The sequence below is a fragment of the Crinia signifera genome, chromosome 6, assembly GCF_055691185.1.
Source record: "Crinia signifera chromosome 6, ASM5569118v1, whole genome shotgun sequence".
NCBI lineage: Eukaryota > Metazoa > Chordata > Amphibia > Anura > Myobatrachidae > Crinia > Crinia signifera.
In genome coordinates, this window is record NC_139222.1 from 249,426,508 (window position 1) to 249,446,862 (window position 20,355).

General features: G+C 43.7%; 1 protein-coding gene across 5 annotated transcripts in view; it reads right to left on the reverse strand.

Annotated features, from left to right (window-relative positions):
* Nucleotides 1-20,355, reverse strand: part of CFAP46 (cilia and flagella associated protein 46) — a 211,128-nt gene that overhangs the window by 176,143 nt on the left and 14,630 nt on the right. For all 5 annotated transcript variants that reach the window (XM_083149297.1, XM_083149298.1, XM_083149295.1 and 2 more), the window contains 7 exons: nt 19,438-19,569; nt 18,247-18,311; nt 17,994-18,158; nt 15,296-15,419; nt 14,296-14,390; nt 7,616-7,726; nt 1,948-2,047 (listed from right to left, as the gene is read on the reverse strand). In XM_083149297.1, the coding sequence (XP_083005423.1) occupies nt 1,948-2,047; nt 7,616-7,726; nt 14,296-14,390; nt 15,296-15,419; nt 17,994-18,158; nt 18,247-18,311; nt 19,438-19,569 (792 nt within the window). The remainder of the gene's footprint in view (nt 1-1,947; nt 2,048-7,615; nt 7,727-14,295; nt 14,391-15,295; nt 15,420-17,993; nt 18,159-18,246; nt 18,312-19,437; nt 19,570-20,355) is intronic.

Here is a 20,355-nt window from a genome sequence, read left to right on the forward strand (position 1 = left end):
GTGCCATGGAATCGCCCAGTGCGTTTCTATAAACTATAGGGGCGAATCAGACGCATGACCAGTGTGGCATCAAAGTGCATGGCTACATCTGTATATGCTGGTGCATTAAATGAAATGAAAGGAATTCGCTCAGTGCACTGACGTGGCATGCAGAATACACGTAGCAGTTAATGCAATAGCCCAGCTCTGTTCCGCTGTATGTAGTCCTGCAAATCCTATAAAAGAACATATGTGCCATCATGATGCTCACTGCATTAGCTGACCGGTGCTATGCTCAATATACTGCCATGGACATCGCTCAGCGGATAATGAACACAATGAGAGCTGACAACCTGGAGCAGCCTGCTTCAAAGGGAGTTTCTGCAACAATGGGTGGCAGCCTGAGTCCTGCCATTGTGTAGCCCAGGGGAAGCCTACAGACTGTCAGCTACAGCTCAACTTCACCCAATAAAACATTACAGGCTGCAGCTTCCCTCATTTCAGCATCAAATCCACTGGTACATAATCCCTTATATGATTCCTCTGAGTCTGCACAGGTCGGGAATGTCTTCAACACAAAAACAAAATCCTATTTTATATTGGGCTTATTGCTTACTAACACTGAGCCATGAATGATAAATTGGCTACTGTGTGTGTCATTGGGGGTTACTCAGATCGCAGCGGGGCCCTGCTATCAGATAGCCACCCAGCCAGAGGGAAATCCCACCCTGTGCAAGTCTGCTAATGGCTTGCGAAAATCACACCGATCGGTGATTAGCTGCAAATCCATTCAGATCTCGTTCACCATCGAATGATGGTGACACTGGTGTGTGCAGTCTGTGAGCCACCCAGAACCTCCTCTGCCTCTGTGATAGAGAGAGGCTGATCGGGGCCAGAGCAGACGCCACACGCCGTCCCCTAAATAACGCCCACGTTTTTCCTGACACTCCCAGAACATGGCCAGTTACCACCCAAAGCCCCTTTGTCAATCTACCTGCGAACGGCTTGCGATCAGAAAAGACGCACAATACGATCCGTACGAATGCGCAGTCGATCAATAATAGGCCCTCTGTGACATCCCAGGGCTGCAATCAGGTTTGAATAGCCCCATCGTCCTATTGGTCTTTCTACAATATTTTAACAAAGAAATACTGTAGGCTGCTAATCCTATTGTGTAAATGAATACAGAGCATATTCTGTTTTATATTAATTTATAGAACATTCCCTAGCTGCTACTTACCATAAAATACATTATTTGTAGTATTATTAATATCTCCAATACTACTGTACATGCCAGGTTACATGCGTCCCAGCAGCGGAACCAGGATGACTGACAGAACACAATGGACTATAAATGGACAGTGGCACCTCAGCAATTGTGGCACTACATGACCCATGATTCCCTGACAGCAGAAATTCAGACCTGTTCGCTAGGCAGCGTATATTCACTGCCGCCAAACACAGGCCGCTGAGCAAATCCCCGCATTTGCATGTGAGTGGTTGTGTATGCTTACACGTCCTCTCGTATGCCCCCACAGGAAGGAAAAATCATTCGATGGTCACTCATCAAATGATTTCTCCTCCGCCGAGTTGGGGGAGGGCGCTGACGTCATGTGACATCAGTTGCCCGCCCCAAGCAGGTATCGACAAGTCATAGAAACATAGAATGTGACGGCAGATAAGAACCACTTGGCCCATCTAGTCTGCCCCTTTTTAAACATGTTACCTCAAACCATATTTGATCCATATTTATTTAATATAAGAGGATATGTATTGTATAAAAGGAAAAGGATCTCTATGGTGCCATAAATACTTCCCTGTATAAATACTCTCTCTAACCCTAACCCAATGCAGCCAGTAACATACTCTAACATAAAATGATTCTTGCGAAACAAACGCAATGGCTAAAAATCACATAAGAGGAAGATGTTCCCAGCATGTAATGAATGAGAAAACTTGGACACATACATTGATATCTGCAGTCTTCAGATCAGTGATACAAGCTTCAGCAGGCTGGGTGCATTTTAATTCAATTGAGAGATGTGCAAGTTCAATGAGCAGAGGAATTCTGTAAACAAACAGAAACAGCGGACATAAAGGTTCTGGCTGATGCGTCATGACAAAGCGCTACAGCTCAAAAAGAAAAAGCGGACATTATGCACAAACATATAAAATGCAATAATGCCACGTTATGACCGAATAGAGAACCAGGTACCATTAGTATAAACCATTCGATTAATCAATATACTTCAGTAAATATCATTTATTATATTTCCAGTATTCATAAACAAGGGAACGTGAAAATTGGTAAAAAATAAATAAATTGGGGGGAAAAAAGTATTTTTATTACTCCACAATTTATTTCTTAACAATGTCCAAGTAAACAGCCAGAGTAAAGGAGCCCATAGACGCTCCGTTTTTGCCAGCTCCGTTCTGTACTATGCGATGCGCGCTCCCGCGCATCACATAGCACGGTACAAAAAGTATGTGCTGCACATACTTTTTGTACTTTTTGTACTAGCTACACATCGCATCGGATCGCATTGCATGCACAATGCATGCGATGCAATGTGTACTATTTAAGTCCCGAACGGATCCGTTAAACGGGCCGTGTATGGGCAGCATAAGACTGGGTAAATATCACCAAGACTCCTGCAGGTCGCATATGATATCTTCTGGTTCTGCATCCCCCATCAGAAGATATCACGGTACTTATGTAGTAGCCGGGCGCCCACTAAGCAATTTGCTTAGTGGGCTACTCAGCGTAGGAAAATTGCATCGCATGGCCCTTTTTATGGGCCGTGCGATGTGATGTGATGAGATTTTCCTATGTAATTTATTCACTGCTCTCTTGGCCCCGGGGGATCGCATCGAATCGCATGTCCCGCAAAATCGCATGCGATTTTATAGTAACGTAATCTGCATGCGCTCGCCATGCTTCGGGCTCGGTGGCTAGCCACACTATATGAAATCAACTCCACGCTGACGTGGATAGTGGGGGTATGAAAAGGTCAGGAGGACGCGTTCCGCCACACTTTGGGGTGGCGTGGATAGTGGGGTGGTTTTAGGAACACATTCACAGCAGCCATACAACACATCTGAGACAGTAATGTGGACACATGTTAACGTCAAACTGTAAATTTAGTGAATAATGATTATGATAATTAGTAGTCATTATATATTAACAATAACAAAGATAATCATTAAATATAAGAAGAATAATGAAAACATTAAGAACAATAATGATAAGAATAATAATTAAAAGATTATGAACAATAATAACAATGGACCCGGGGGCGACATTCTCGGTGATGGCAGCCAGAAGGGTCGTGGTGTCTCTCTATTCTACGGCTGTGAGGAAGCAGGCCCCTCTCTCCCTGCATATGCCACCGAATACCCATTGCTGGGGCAGCATCCTCCCGATGTCATACTTCCTCTTCGTAAGCAGGGTCTCATCCACCTCTACCACCAATCCAGGGGAAGCGGTCATCTATTAGAATGAACTTAGGTCTACAGTCATTAGGTCGACCCCACTAGGTCGACTGGCAGGAAGGTCGACCTGACTTAAGGTCGACAAGGGCCAAGGTCGACATGACTTAAGGTTGAATTTGCATAAAGGTCGACATGAGGAAGGTCGACTGGTCATAAGGTCGACATGGGGTTTTTCACTGTTCTTTGAGCCGACATGTGCCGACAGGCGGTATTTCATGCCCTACCATCCACTAGGGCGAGGAGGAGGTTAATAAAGCTGTGGCGAGCGAAGCGAGCCACCGTGCCCGAAGCATTGCGAGCGAAGCGAGCTATGCGAGGGTCCGATTTTCATTGCCAACTGTTTCCATGTCGACTGTGTCGACATTCGGATAAAAAAACCCAGTGAAAAACCCATGTCGACCTTATGACCAGTCGACCTTCCTCATGTCCTTTATGCAAATTCGACCTTAAGTCATGTCGACCTTGGTCCATGTCGACCTTAAATCAGGTCGACCTTCCTGCCAGTCGACCTAATGGGGTCGACCTAATGACTGTAGACCTAAGTTCATTCTGACAGATGTACCGATTCCCAATCCAGGGCCTCCAATTTGGGTCTTTGGCTGTGACAGCAGATCCACGGTGCAGGCCTCCCTCATGAGGGCATTGTACTGCACCGTCGTCTTAATCGACATATTCAGCTCCCTCTGGCAGTACACCACACATGTAAGTTCCTGTGCCCAGGAGTACAGAAACCGGACCAGGGTCAGGAACGGCAGCCGGCATCCAGGGTACCAAGGGTCTGCTCTAACAGTGACCTTTTTACGGCAGGACTTGATGTGGCAGCGCCACGTACTCTCCTTCACGAGAGCCTCATTGGATGCCCTTAACGCAAGTCTGCGTAACGGGCAGCAAATGCTTTTCTTGTAAAAAAAGCAACGTCTCCTCCTCTGATGTCGGCAGGATGAACAACGACATCTGCTCACCTGCCATGCCTGCGCTGTGAACACCGGTCACTGTAACAATGGGTAGCTATGAGTAGCATCCATCACTGGCACCATCACCTCAGTGAGTGACCGGGAGAACTTACGCAACTTCTGACTGACTACGCTATTTACATAGCTTAAGCTTATTCACAAAGCATAGATACGGTAACTGACAAACGTCTATCATGTACTGTATGCATATAAAGTACTGGGATCGCATCGCATCACATGGATTGCCGGGCACTAAAACGGGACATGCAATGCGATTTCCTTCCGCAAGCGTACGTATGTAAATTGGGCGCCGGGCTACTCCATAAGTACCGATATCACATGTGACTCAGTGAAGTTTAATGAAGGATGAAAAGGGAAATGTGTGTACCAATAATCTCTGGAGTGCTGCAAAAATGCCCAGACCATTGTCCCGATCCCACACACGCAGATTTATCTTCAGATCTGTCTGGTTGGAACAAAACCATGGTTATGGATGGGAGCAAATTACAGTTGACCATTTGCTTGGAAATGCTGGAAAACTGACAAACTGTCACTCAGCTATTACCATGTTTTTGTTCCAACCAGCCAGATATGAAGATAAATCTTACTAGTGTATGGGCACCTTTAGAGCTAGCATTGCATGTAAAGCTGGCCATACATCAGAAAGATCGATCTTAAGATCGATTGCACTCATGATTGTGTACAATTTCCCTTGAAATCCTCGGCAGTCCTTGGTGGTTTTTGGACACACAATCTACACACAATCGATCATACAATCAATCATACAATCCATCTACTGCATGATTGTGTACACAAGATGTGCACACAATCTGCATACAATCCATCTTTCACAATCAGTCATACAATCCATCTGCTGATTGATTGTATGATTATGTACATAAGATGTGCACACAATCTGCATACAATCCATCTTACAATCAGTTGAGATTGTATGATTGGGTACAATATCTTTCTGATGTATGGCCACCTTTACTGTTCCACTTCATGAGAAAATGCTCATTCTTAGGGGGGCATTCAATCCCCACCGCTATTTCTGAGCTGGCGCCTATTCAATGCTGTCTTACCTGATAGCATTGAAGAGGAAGATCGACAAAATGGGCCCGACTTTAAAAGCTGTCGGGCCCGTTTTGTCGATAACCGCTGTGAATTCTCGCGATCACGGCCGAATATCAACAATCCACAGCCATATACGCCAATCGTAAATCGGGACATTGAATCCTGCCTGGCGATATGCTGCCGAGCCAAACGAAAATGGGCCAGGGTCATGGCTGTCAAGATGGATCAAAACATGTATCAGGTTCATGATGGTCATTTGTTAAAGCAAACATGGAAAATATGAAAGTAAGAATGGCAGCTGCATTTTTACCCAGACATAGGATATTTATGACTATGGGCAAGAAGTACTAAGCCATGAAAAGTGATAAAATGGAGAGTGATAAACCACCAGCCAATGAGCTCCTACCTGTCAATTTTCAAACAGAACCTGTGACATGGCAGGTAGGAAGTGATTGGCTGGCAGTTTATCTCCAAGATTAGTGCATCTGGTCCTATGTCTGTTATTACCCAGTCTTGTTTTTCAGAGTTGTTGGCAGGAGAGTCTCCAGAGTAGGTGCTGAAGCACAGGTCAAAATTCAAATAGGGGAGTCACACCACTGCCACCAACTGCCATTCAAAACTGATTAACTAGCAGTTGGTATTGGCAGAGTCAATACCAGAACAGAAAAAAATAATCAACAGGGGAGGGAGGTACTGTGTAGTTGGGGACAGAGGTAAATTGTAAATAGGTTTTATTATAAGAGTGATGGGATTAATTCATTTAAATAGGTTAATTAAAGTTAAGGAGTTTTTTTTTTTTTTTTTACTTGGTGATGTAATGAGACTATTAATGAAATGAATTGATCATATGGAGAGTAATGCATTATTATAATGAGGGAGTTATTGATTTAAGGGGCTAATTATGTTGAATGGTGTTGTTACAATGATTCTGAAAAAGTGAATGATTTTTGAAGGCGGGTTTAATTAGTGCTGGCAAGATTTGTGTATTGGTCCACAAATGTTGTTTTTATTTATAGCAGTGACAAAAATGATCCCTGTACTGTATGGCAGTCACTGTAATGCTGAGTGTATTGTATGGCAATCAATGGGATGCACTGTTAACTGTATGTAAAAGTTCAGACTGTGTTAGTTTAAACTGTTTCTGTATTGTGTGGGGTGGTATTATTGTATTTTTCCGATGTACAGTAAATAGGATATTAGATGGATGGTAATTACCAATGTAAATAGGATATTAGAAATGTAAAATACCTACGCCTGGGGCCCCTACACATAGCTGCCTGCCCTCCTGCATTCTGCAGGAGACTCCCTGAAATAGCAGCAATCTCCCTCTCTCCCTTATTAGTCTACCAATCTCCCTCATTTCACCTAGCCCACATTACACTGTTACATTTTGGGGGGAAAAAAAGAAATGAGAGACAGATACATTTACATTGAATCATCGGTACAATTTTCCAGCCCTTTGGCAGGTATAGTAGCTCTTACTAACTGCTTTGGGGCTCATCTACATTTGGATATAAGTCATTTTAAAAGAGTCCTCTCAGATGTAGCAATACACACCCACGCTTCTAGGTGCCACGTTCACAATCACTCTTCACAATCTTTCCATATATGGAACTAGGCACACCCTTTGGGTAGAGCATTACACCCCCCTCAATGGTGCACTTTGCAAATTTCTACTACCAACTATAATCTCCCTGAAACTAATTTTCAAAAGTAGGCAAGTATGCCCCTACACCATTGTGCCTTGAACCACAAGTCACAGCATATTGCAGCAGTGATTAGGGAAAGATTGCGCAATTCCCAGTGTCACACACCCACAACTACCTGGATTTTGCCCGCGGGACACTCCCTAAAACGGTTCACGGTTTCCAGGTCACCCGGCAGGTGCACAGGTGCATTCATTATTCACTGACACATTGTAAAAGATCCACATGTGGAGCTAATTATTTCACTTGTGATTCTGTGAGGAGACATGCAAAACATGTGTGGGGTCCGGAGGACCGAGTTTGAGAACCTGTGCTCTAAAGTATATAAGTTTGAAGTATGCCGATTACAACATAACAGAATCACATGCAGCAGCATAAAGTATAAACCATTTCAAAAGATTTACTTACTTTTCGGACGAGGGAAAATTCAAAGCAGATTCTTCAACAGTTGTTAATATTTTATAAATTTCATTCAAACTTGTCAAAACTTCCTTTGTAGTAAATGAGCTATCCATTTGCCTAAAACATAGAAGTAGTAAATAAAAAGACTTATAGTGTACCTTATGTACCTCCCCATTGTCCTTATTTGGGAAAGCACATTATAGACAAATTTAGACACTTATTGAGGCAGAATCAAAAATCGGGGGCGGATATGCATCTATGAAATCACTAGGCTAAAGGTGCATACACACGGTGAGATTTCACTTTCTTTTAAACCCCTATTAGATCTGGTTTCTAGATCTGGGTCTATGGCCCTTATTCAGATCTGATTGCAGTACAAATTTGTTCTCAAAATGGGCAAAACCATGTGCACTGCAGATGGGGCAGATGTAACATGTGCAGAGAGAGTTACATTTGGGTGGGGTGTGTTGAAACTGAAATGTAAATTGCAGTGTAAAAATAATGCAGCTAGTATTTACCCTGCACAGAAAAAAATAACTCTCACAAATCTAACTCTCTCTGCACATGTTACATCTGCCCCACCTGCAGTGCACATGGTTTTGCCCATTTTGAGAACAAATTTGTACTGTGATTAGATCTGAATAAGGGCCTGTGTCTGGATCTGGGTTGGTTACAGCAGTGGTTCTCAACCTTGGTCCTCAAGGACCCCCAACATTACACGTTTTCCAGGTCTGCTCACAGAATCACAGGTGAACTAATTAGCTCCACCTGTGATCTTTAAAAATGTGTCAGCGAATAATGACCTGCCAGGTGACCTGGAAAACGTGCAATGTTGGGGGTACTTGAGGACTGAGGTGGAGAACCAGTGGGTTAGTGTGTTCACATTTGATTGTGACTATATTGTACAGATCTGTGCTATATAGCCTTGCCTGCTTTCTATTCGATTAACACTACACGGAAGCGTGCATTGGGATCGAATCTGCCTCAAATGTATATAAACGATTACATTTTCTATTCGATTTTGATTCGATTTTGCTTCTATAAGCAAAATCGAATAGAAAAATAGTGCATACCTCACTGCGTGTACACACGATTACACTTAAGCTGGACATACGATTATCTGGCAGGTTAGAATGCAAATCTGGTAATGTATGTGAGCAAATGATGATCAACCATTTGTTACTGTAGAATGGACCCAAATGGTATTGTTATATCACGGAATTAACCAATTTGACTTAACAGTTTTTGCCCGTTTTCCAGTGTTTGGAAGCAAATGGTCAATTGTCCATTTATTTGGCCAAAACTACTTTTTTTTTTCAATGGTCAATTGTCCTTTGTCGCCATACATTACCAGATTTTAATTGCAACATTAGGCAACTGATCTGCAAGATAATTGTACAGTGTTTGCCCAGCTTTAGATACATGCACGTAAATCAATTTTATTGTCTGTAAATGAGAATCATTATTATTATAACATTTTATTTATAAGGCGCTACAGGTGATACGCAGAATCATACATAGAACAATACAGGCTACACACTGCCTAACATTACGGTGGGTATTGGTCATCACAATTTAGGACAACATGCATTGGGTTGACCACTGAATAACGACAAGACTTAGGTCGACATAGCTAAGGTTGACACAAGCATTAGGTCGACAATGGGTTGGTGGACATGAGTTTTTCACGTTTTTTGTCCAGAATGTTCGCATGGACACCCTCTAAGTATACCGCGTCCCCTTGGATGGCTTGCTACGCTCGGCACACTATTATATTCTCAGCAAATGTCGGCTCAATAAAAAAACACGAAAAACTCCTGTCAACCTTGCCATTGTCCACCGAATGCTATCCGGCGAACGTTCCCAATCAATCTGGGCACACCAACACCGTCCAGCTGCAGACCCAAGATGAGGGCTCACGTCCGGTCCAGGACGGAGCATCTGACTGAGGGCAGCCGGCGGTGGTACTGTGAGTCCCTCAGGAGAACATGCCGTGACTCCTTGAGACTTTCACAGACAGACCACAACCATCAACCTTCTGGTCTGAGACGTGTAACCCCTCTCCCCATGATCTGTCACTATTGAAGTACAACCATCATTGAAGTGAAGATACGGTAATATGGCTAGATCATAAGTTTATGTGGAACAGTGTCAAACTAATTCATTGGACATAAAATCCATCTACTATAAGCTACTTCGGCATACACAAAGGGAAAACAGAGTATATAACATCAGAAGTCGACTATATTTAGCACAAGTGGCCACTTGCAGTTATAAATTGTGGTGTAACACTAGGGCAAATTCAAATTGATTATAAATTTGCAAAGATTATTGCGATCCTAATTAATAATACATATCAATGCTTGGTCCTACTGGATCAGATTTAAGGAGTACAATAAAAAAGTACCGAAGAATGATGACCGTCATCACCACTGTTAGGCAAAGCTAAGCCCAATAAGTGCAACGTAGGTGGCCCCATTGCCCTGGAAATAAATGTTACGGCAGTAATTGAAACAAGTCTTCGGGGTTGCTACGATACTCTATATTTATCGAGCATAATGTTTATGGAGTCAATTACCCTTCATTTAACAGTGCACTTAACAAAATAATAACATTTGACATTAAATAGGACAAAATCATTGAAACCCCTAAGGTACAGTATAAATGCTAATAAATATCTCATTGCACAGCACATGGGGAATACAAAACTGTAATGTATGTGCTGCGAGTGCAGAGTAAATCTGATATTGTGGCATCACCGATTCTATATTCAATCTTTAAGAAATTCAGTTGTTTAATAAAAATGCATTGGTTGGCAATAAGCAGTGCTTTGTTTCCATTGGTACATAAGCAATCCTGTCCCCTCCATTCAGTAAATAGATATTAGATATTACCTTTATATAAGTGTATCACATCACACCTAATACCACTGTATTTATAAATGATGCAAATCTATTTCCAAGGACGCAGCCACTGGCTATGGAATGCCCCCCATCACCACCACCAAATGCGAGCACCTCACTCATACTGCGGTTTCTGAGGCACCAGGTTAGCACATGTACAATTTGGCTGGTGCACAGATCAGTAAACATCAAATTTACAAACATTTTTGAATCAGGCCTTTAGGCATTATGGGAAGAGGTATTCAATTACGTGCTTTTTCTGGACTACCCAAAAAAAACTGCACTTTTCATCGTTTTAAGATTGAATATAAATTCAACCTATTCAACCTATTCAATCAAAGTGCCGATTTTTCAAATAGTCGATCCACATGTTGCTGTGAAACTGCAGCCATTTTTGACTAATTTTTAGCCTTTTTGTGTCGATGAAGTTTGGACTTTTTACAATAAAAGTGAAACTACATCGGTGTAAAACGGCCTAAAAACCGACCTTAAACGACTGCAGTTGAACACTGAAGTCTGTTTTTTTTCAGCTAGACAAAAAAACTTAATTGAATACGCCCTCAATCTACAATTTATTATAAAAAAAATCTGCATCAATGTTCAATTGATGAATTTATAAACTGCACACACATTCTGGCCATTGCTGATTGTTAAACTGGGCATACACTAGGGCAACTTCTCCACTCGAAGAAGTCGCCTGAACTGCATGCATTTCTTTTTGCATGCAATATATCGCATGCGATCCCAGCCAAGTATTCCCGGCTCGGAAGCAATCCAGCAGATTGCTTCTGCAGGCTCCGGTGCGATGTGACTTGCAGGCTCCGGTGCAATGCGCACGGGATCACGCACTGCAGATGCTGTAAATCTCATAAAATTTGGAAATTTCTCATGCAAATGATCGCCGCAGCTGCATGAAAAAGAGCCAAAATGTCATTTGAATGGCCCTAGTGTATGGGAGCCGGTACTTGTTTAGTTTCATGGCTCCGCCGCGCGTACACTCTGTCTCTGAAACTTGGCAGCCTGCCAGGGGCTCGCGTGCCACTCTAGCTATAATGTAATGTAACGTAGCGCTGCTCGTGCCACTCTAGCTGTAATGTAATGAAATGTCGCGTGTAAACAGGACACAAACGGGGCTTCTAAACTACACACCCCGGCACACCACTACCAAAGGGGGTGTCCCCAATGTAAGACGCTAACATTTTAGGCGCTTTTAGACGCTTTTAGCGTCTGAATTCACACTCCCGGCACTTCTTCTGCTTAGCCCCGTGCGGACAGCGTAACTTAGTCAGTCAGAGCACTACGCAATTAGCGTAGTCAGTCAGTAGTAGCACTGTGTGAGAGACGGAGGTGTATAATGGCAGTGTCGAACCTGAATGGCGATGGAGCATCTGACGCGGTTTAGTCTGCCGCAGACGGAAGAGGAGGCGGTGGCATTCCTGCAGGCCCGACAGTTCCTGCCGCTGACCCAGACCTGTCCCAATGGCCACCCCATGAGGCTGAGCGTCAAAGAGCGCATGTGGCGCTGCCACATTCGCAGCTGCCGCAAGAAGGTGAGCGAGAGGTCTGCACAGTGGTTCCGGGGGTCTCACGTCACCTTCGTGACCCTGATCCGGTTCCTCTATTGCTGGGCGGAAGAGCTGACCAGCATCAAGTTTTGTGATCGCCAGCTTAATATCTCCCAAAAAACTGCCGTCCAGTATAACAACCTCATGAGGGAGGCCTGCACGGTGGACCTGCTGGCGCAGCCTTAGCAGCGGATCGGAGGCCCGGGTCACATTGTGGAGGTGGACGAGAGCCTCTATGTGAAGAGGAAGAGTAACGTGGGACGGCTCCTGCCCCAGCAGTGGGTGTTCGGGGGCATATCCAGGGAGACCGGGCAGTGCTTCATGACTGCGGTGGAGCGGCGGGATGCGGCCACCCTGATGGCAGCCATTGAGGCCCATGTTGAACCGGGCACCACCGTCTACACAGACTGTTGGAGGGCCTACAACACCCAGCAGCTTGAGCAGGCCGGTTACCTGCATGGCAAGGTCAACCACAAGTATAATTTCGTTGACCCGGACACTGGGGTGCACACCCAAAACATAGAGCGCCTGTGGGGCAGCGCCATCACCTGGACTCGTACCTCCAGGAGTTCATGTGGAGGCAGAGTTAAGGCGCCCAGGACACCTTCAAACGCATCCTTCATGCTCTGACCCTGCTCCCCCTGATCGAGAAGGATGATGACAGCGTCGAGCCGGCCGACTCCTCTGCAAGTGGTGGCGGTGACGACACACAAGCTCCTTCCTGTTCCTCTCACCAATAATGACTTTTTAACTAATATTGGACTGTTCTTTACATTGATTACCTACATGTTCTTTGAATCATTTTTATCCTCAGTTCTCACGAGTTAAATTTGAACTAAAAACCAGTTAACAGTTACCAAAAATGTCGTCATTACTGTCTCAGGTGTATGAGTGTGCAGGTGTGAATGTGTTTCTGACACAGCACCACTATCCACGCCAACCCGAAGCATGGCGAGCGCAGCGAGCCCCGCGAGGGGCGGCGGTACGCTTCCTACGACCTTTTCATACCCCCACTATCCACGTCGGCGTGGAGTTTAAATTATAAAGTGTGGCGAGCGCAGCGAGCCACCGAGCCCGAAGCGTGGCGAGCGCAGCAGGCCCCGCGAGGGGACGCGGACACCTGTGCAGCCCGCGAGGGGACGCGGATAGCTGTGAAGGTGTCCGCGTCCGCTCACCACGCTTCGGGCTGGGTGGCTCGCTGCGCTCGCCACACTTTATAAAATCAACTCCACGCCGACGTGGATAGTGGGGGTATGAAAAGGTCGTAGGACACGTACCGCCGCCGCTCGCCACGCTTCGGGTTGGCGTGGATAGTGGAATTTACAAGGTCGACAGCTGTTGCGTCGACTAGTGCCACTGTGGACAGGTTTTAATAGTGTACCCCTAGACCCAACTAAATTTAGATGCTTTAGCGTCTAAATTTAGATGTACCCCTAGACCCAACTAAATTCAGAGAATTTAGCCCCTAAGTCCAGAAACCCCGGCTTCTTAGCGGCTAGCAGGTAGTCCGGGTTTCAGACGCTAAAGCGTCTAAGTTTTAGCGTCTGCATGGGGGACACGACCCCTTCGTAGCGGCTAGAAGGTAGTCGGGTTTCAGGCGCTTTATCGTCTGAATCTTGACTCCCCCTTCTTAGCGGCTTGCAGATAGTCCGGGTTTCAGACGCTTTTGCGTCTAAACTTAGCGTCTGCATGGGGGACTCCCCCTTTGATAGCGGTGTGCCGGGGTGTGTAGTTTAGAAGCCCCGGCACGTCAACGGTGTGCCCGGGGTGTCTACTTTTACATGCCCCCGTTGTCAGCGGTGCGCAGGGCTGCCTATTTCACTGTGGAACTACAAGTACCACAGTGACCTGTCAGCGCCTAGGCAGCGCGCTGCTGCCCGGCGCTACGCTGATAATGTAAGCTGACAATACGTAGCTTACAGCTAGAGCGGCACGCGCACAGTCAGACAGAGCTAGAGCGGCCCGCGCACAGGTAAACAGAGCCTCTGGCAGGCTGCCAAGTTTCAGAGACAGAGTGTGCGCGCGGCGGTGCCGTGAAACTACACAAGTACCTGGGAGCCTTTAGAGTTCACCACTGCCATCCTTAAAACTCTAGATCAGACACTAAGAGATGTGTAAAGAAAAGAAGCCAGCTGAACTAAACTACAGTATCCCTCAAAACTTTAGCCACAAGATCTATATTACATTGCAACAAAATACAGACACGTTCATTACTTACGATCTTAGTTTGTGAATTTTATAGATAACCAACAAAGTCACTGAACTTTTGGTCTCCTTAGCTGCTTTTGCAGAATCAATTAACTTGTGCTGCACCTAAATGTAACAAAACAATGAATTATTCATTGCAGGCAGAAAACAAACATTAAATGCACTTTGCATGTATAGATCTAATTGACTAGTCACATGGATACAGGCGGTTTACATAAAAGATTAGAAGAAACACTAGAGTATTTATATACAGGTCTTCATGGACCAAACTGCACTACAATCCTCAGCTGAGATTCGCATCACCGGTCTAAATGTTGATTTGTGGTTTAGAACATGCAGCTCCACAGCCACTAAGGAACCACAATTCCCAGAACACCCTGTTGGCCTGGGGTTGAGAGTGACAGTTACAAAGCAGGTACAAAGTATATTGGCACTTACTTCTTAGTGGTACAAATGATCAAAGAGACATAGCCACACCCCCAATGGGATGTGACCACACAACCTCCACATGTGGCCATGCCCACTTTCTACAGGGGCCCAACATTTACACAGAACAAGCATACAGTGTCAACTGCATATGTGTTCCTGATCTTTATCGAAAAATAACCTTTTAATACCAAAGTTAATTCACAGTATATTCAGAGTATAAATAGAAGTAAAAAATGGGTTGAAAAAGAGGATGTCTGTGGCACTGGGAGAATTTATCATGTCATCTTGAATTCATAACCACCCCTAGAAAAATTCTCCTATATTTAATCTGAAAATAGGGTGGTGCCACAACAGACCATTTCCTAGAAATATGGAAGCATCCAGTGAGCAACCAAAATACATGTTATGCATGGTAAAATTGTGTACATGTACACAATATGTTTAATACATAAAAAGTAATAATATTCTTTCACCTTTGCAGTAAAACTTTTAGCCTTCACCCAATGACTGAATGGCAGCATATAAACGGACAGAAGTATCACACTCGCAGGGAAATAGAACACAAGGACCCCAGCGCTTACCATTTTAGCAAAGAGCAGAGGATACTTCTGAGGTACATGTTCTCTGATGAAGTCAGCGGCCAGTGATGCGCACTCTACGGATTCCTTTATTTTCTGAGCGTCCAGCAAACATTCCAGCAGTTCTCTAACAAGAAATACAAGTGTGCGCTTCATTGGTTACTGTATCAACATTTTACTAAAAGGCCACAACTCATGTGTCTTCTGAAATATCACAAATTAAAAATGTAATTAAAAGTCGTCCGGAGCTCCGTCTAATTATCAACACTGCGTGTATGGAAAAATATATACTGCACAACCAAAGACCCTGAGCATACACCAAATACCTAAAGGATTTCTAAAGCAAGTACAAACTATAGTACAAAGTACATTATTATATTTGGTGACCCAGTTTACAGCACTGGTGCAGATCACTAAGAATTTGTCTGCCCCTCCCCTTTAAAATGTAAGCTCTCAGGAGTAGGGCCCTCGTCCCTCATGTGCTTCTCCTTCTTTTACATAAACCATCTTTGATGGCACCAAATCCTGTGGTTTTCTGCCAGGCTGATACTTATTCCAGTGTCCTCTGCTGATGCAGCTATGGCTATGTACCCTGTACTTGTCCTCATTGTTCTGCTTATGTGCTTATGTATTCTGTAATTGGGTGCTGCTGATCCCTTGTGGCGCCATATAAATAAAGGATAATAATAATTGAATCACCACACCCTGTGTGTGTGTACATAGCCATTAAGTTTCATAGTGTATGAGTGAACGCAGCAGGCCACCTCATTTGTCCACAAAAAAAATGATTTAGCCTCTATGGCAAAATAGAGGCAAATAGATTTCTCGCTCACATCAATGACTCACTCATTCATTCCAGTGTGGACCTCAAGTAGATAGGCAGCAGATTGGTAGCTCACCAGTCTCCTGAGCACTACCTATCTACACGATTTCTATACTTTGGGGACGCAGACCCTCCAAGAAGGCACAGGAGGGAGTAAGTCCCAGTGCGGGAGTCTGAGTGGTGGTGTATTAGCGGACTTGCATATATTTTAATAATAACTTGTTGAATGATAAAGGGAGACTCCTTTCTGGTTTCCCTAAACAGTGGGAGCTAGCCCTTCAGCTGATGAGGTATTGCCCATTCACTTCAATAGAATATTATCACACTGCTCAACATTTGGGGGCTGCACAATCAAGATACTGTAGGTGCGTTGTTGTGGCCATCTGCGGGCACGTGACCACACATACAGTCGGTGCGGTCGCACCCTTAGAGGCCTTTTTTAAGCAATGTAGGCAAATGCATCAACAGCAAATCACAGTAGCCGCCATAATCTCCCAGAAATTGTTACAATAGTCCCAATTGCAGAATTTTAAAACATATAAATTGGGAACATTGAGAGTATATATTGATTTCATTAGTGTAAATGTAAAAACTAAAAATCAGTTCAACAATGAAATAATGAGCCCACCTTTCCCCACACACACACAATCTTCTCCAATCTACCTTAAAAGTCATTCACAATTATTATTATTATTACCAGTTTCTTGTATAGTGGACACATATTCCGCAGCGCTGTACAGAGAATATTAGAACACTCACATCAGTCCCTGCCCCAGTGGAGCTTACAATCTATATTCCCTACCACATATACACGCACACACAGACATTCTAGGGATTAATTTTGTTGGAAGCCAATTAGCCTACCAGTATATTTTTGGATTGTGGGAGGAAACCGGAGTACCCGGAGGAAACCCACGCAATTACGGGGAGAATATACAAACTCCACACAGTTAGAGCCATGGTGGGAATCGAACCCATGACCTCAGTGCTGTGAGGCAGTAATGCTAACCATTACACCATCTGTAGTGCCCCAATATTTAATCATTTGTGCACTCACATGCTTTGCACCAATGGCAGTCTACCAAACCAACAAAGAAATAACAATAAGGTGACGTTAAGAATCAGTGCCTTGGTGAAATCGCCTTATAACTCAAACAATTTGGGGTACACAGAGAGGAAATAACTAGTTAACACTAGGAAATAATTACTGAAACTTAATAATGTTTCTAAAATCTTAATTTGTTTGTATAATGTTCATGGAAATAAAGAATATTTATTTCAATTTAGCATAAGACTAAATATATTTCTGTTTATGGTTAGAAATAAAAGTAAATTGCATAGACAAAGTAACACTACACAAAAGAAAGGCAAAAAAGGCTTGCACAAAGCTGAACTTGTGCAATTACTTTGTGCAATCCTTTTTTGCCTTTCTTTTGTGTAGTGAGCTACCCTGGATAGCACCCCCACGGACCAAATAATAAAATAGCGGATAAAAGGCCCATAAATAAGAGGCCCTCAACTAAGAGTGTGCACACTCTTCACATACCCTCTCTGTCCTTTCCTTTCTACCCAGAAATAGACAAAGTAACAGAAAGTTTATTACTGGTGCACTGGGATAATGTAATTAGGGGGGTGAGAGGTCTCCAATCAGTAAGCAGATAAACAATACCTGGGCAGATGTATGAAGCCTGGTGAAGTGATAAAGAGGTGATAAAGCGGTGATAAAGCGAAAAGTAATAATGCACCAGCCAATCCATTGTCAGTTTTCAAACACAGCTGATTGGCTGGTGCATTACCACCTTCCATATTATCACCTCACCAGACATAATACATCTCTCCCATTGTTTTGAACCAATCAAAACTATGTCTACTACTTACACCATCAGGTCTGCTCTCCAGGTCTTGTCAATATCATCAGTTTCGCCCAAAGCCTTAACCATCCTCACAAGGCTGGGAATAATGAGGTGGCGGCTTCCAGGCTTTAGAAATGGACGCACCATTTGCCAGTATAAGACAGATGCATTATATACCAGGAAATGATACCTACAATAAAGAAATATTGGAATGGAATCATCTAGATAGAACGCAAGATGAGGTACAGTATATTTAGTAAGTATTATATTATTCAAACCTCTTTTTCTGTTTTGCAAAATCAATAGATTTAAGATAATAGGCCACAGATTTCTCCAATTCATCCTGTAATTAAAAGAAACAATGATAACCACAAGCAGTATGGAGTGGATATTTAAGGATATTATTAATAAAGATACTTAACGTGTATATTGTACAATAAAAAGTAGTACGGCAATTGTTATGCCAGGTCTGTCTTACAGGTGGGGTCACATGGTACTGGCGGACTATATAGGATTATATGATGCAAACACTGTATGGAAGGGTAAGAGGTGGATTACAGACATACTGTACAGTATCACCAGACTAGCTTAGGATGGATACACACATATACATTCAGAAAGAGAAAGCATAAATATAAAGATAGAAAAATGAAAATAGAGAAAGAGAGAGAGATAGAGAAGACTAGAAGGACAGAAAGAGAAGAAAAGGAAAAAAAGAGAAGGGGAAAAAAAAGGAAAAACGAAAAAAAGAGAAAAAGAAAAGGAAGGAAGGAAAAGCTAAAAATAAAAAATGTAAAATAAAGAAGTTGAAAGAAATATAGGGGAACATATAGCATTCCAACTGTCGGAACATCCCAGCAGTTGGAATCACAGGCCGTGTTCAGTCCTCTCGACTGCAACTCGACAGTCAGAATTCAATGTTCCAAGTGTCGGAAAGTCCAAGGATTGTTGAAAACAGCCGCGGATTGTAGAAAAATGGCAGTGAATTCGACAAAACAGATCCAACATGTTTGAAAGTTGGATCTGTTTGTCAGAAATAGAAGCCTGGGGTTGAATACACCCCCAGGTGTATTCAATAGGGGAAGAGGGAAGAAGGAGAGTAGAGACATACTGTAGTAGAGGAAGAAAAAGAGCAGTAAAAGAGGAATAACCAGAAGAGAGAGAATGAGAGGAAGAGAGAGAGAGACAGAGACAGAGGAAGAGAGAGAGAGACAGAGAGCGAGAGAGAGAGAACACAGTGTCTCCTGCATATGATACATCTACAGCACAGCCAGGGAGTAGCAGCAATACACTTACTAAAACACACAGACACATTATCCCTTCAGCTTTATTGACATTTGATAATTAAAAACCAGACAGCAGCTCTGAGATATAAAACATTTGGCACGCTGTACAGGATAATTATAAACACGGTTCTATCTGATTCCATTAACCTATTAAAAGCTCTCAGACAGAAAAGGAGACAGTACCACGTTGTCCGCAGAATGGGGAGTGTGTAATTGGGCTTTGCACAGGTACGCCCGCCCGAAAAACTGGTTGGAAGGAGGCTGGCTCTTGAAATACATCTGAAGGCAGTCTCTGCTCACTGCAGGATTTCCAAGCTACAACACAGGTAAATCACAGGGAAAAAGCCAATTATGTCACCGTTACAACACCAAGACCAATTATTGTGCTGCAAATAAATATTGCGCATAAAAACAATCTGTGCCCAAATGGAAGTCATTACAACCGCTGACTTCCAGACAAGCACGTGGGTGTAATCCGTACATTGAAAAGTGCAAAATCAATACGCTGCAGGAAACAATGGCGACTTGTAAAGGTCGCTTTCTCATACGATAACTTCTGCTATTCATTCTGCGCAGTTTAAGTAAAAGTTTCAAAAGATTTACATTTTAAAGATTAACCCATTCCAGTGAATTATCAGTATAATAACACTAACTGCAATGTTACCCGTGTAATGTCACAACCATATATCTACGAAAGCTCCTCATCGTACTCATTTGTTGTAGGCATTATGGCCCTTATTCTGATTGAGTCGGATGGCTCTGAATGCGGACGGATGGCCGATGGTTGGTGTTTGCGCATGTGCAGAGGCGTATCTGCGTATGTGCGAACGCCACGCACGTCTGAATTCGGTGTGAATTCTGTACAGAAAACGATCGGTTGGAACAATCCGAGCAGGGGGTGGAGAGGGGTGTGAAGGGCTGTTTGGGCTCATTACCATATGCAAACGCCCCGCGTTTCATGGGCGTTCCCATGAAACCGCTGGGCGTACGTATGGTAATGTACGTATGGTGGGCGGACATATGACATAGCCGGGTGAAAGCTGCCCGCCCATATCCCTGCTTTTGCACGGAGAAATGGCCGAGTGGTCTGGAGCACTCGGT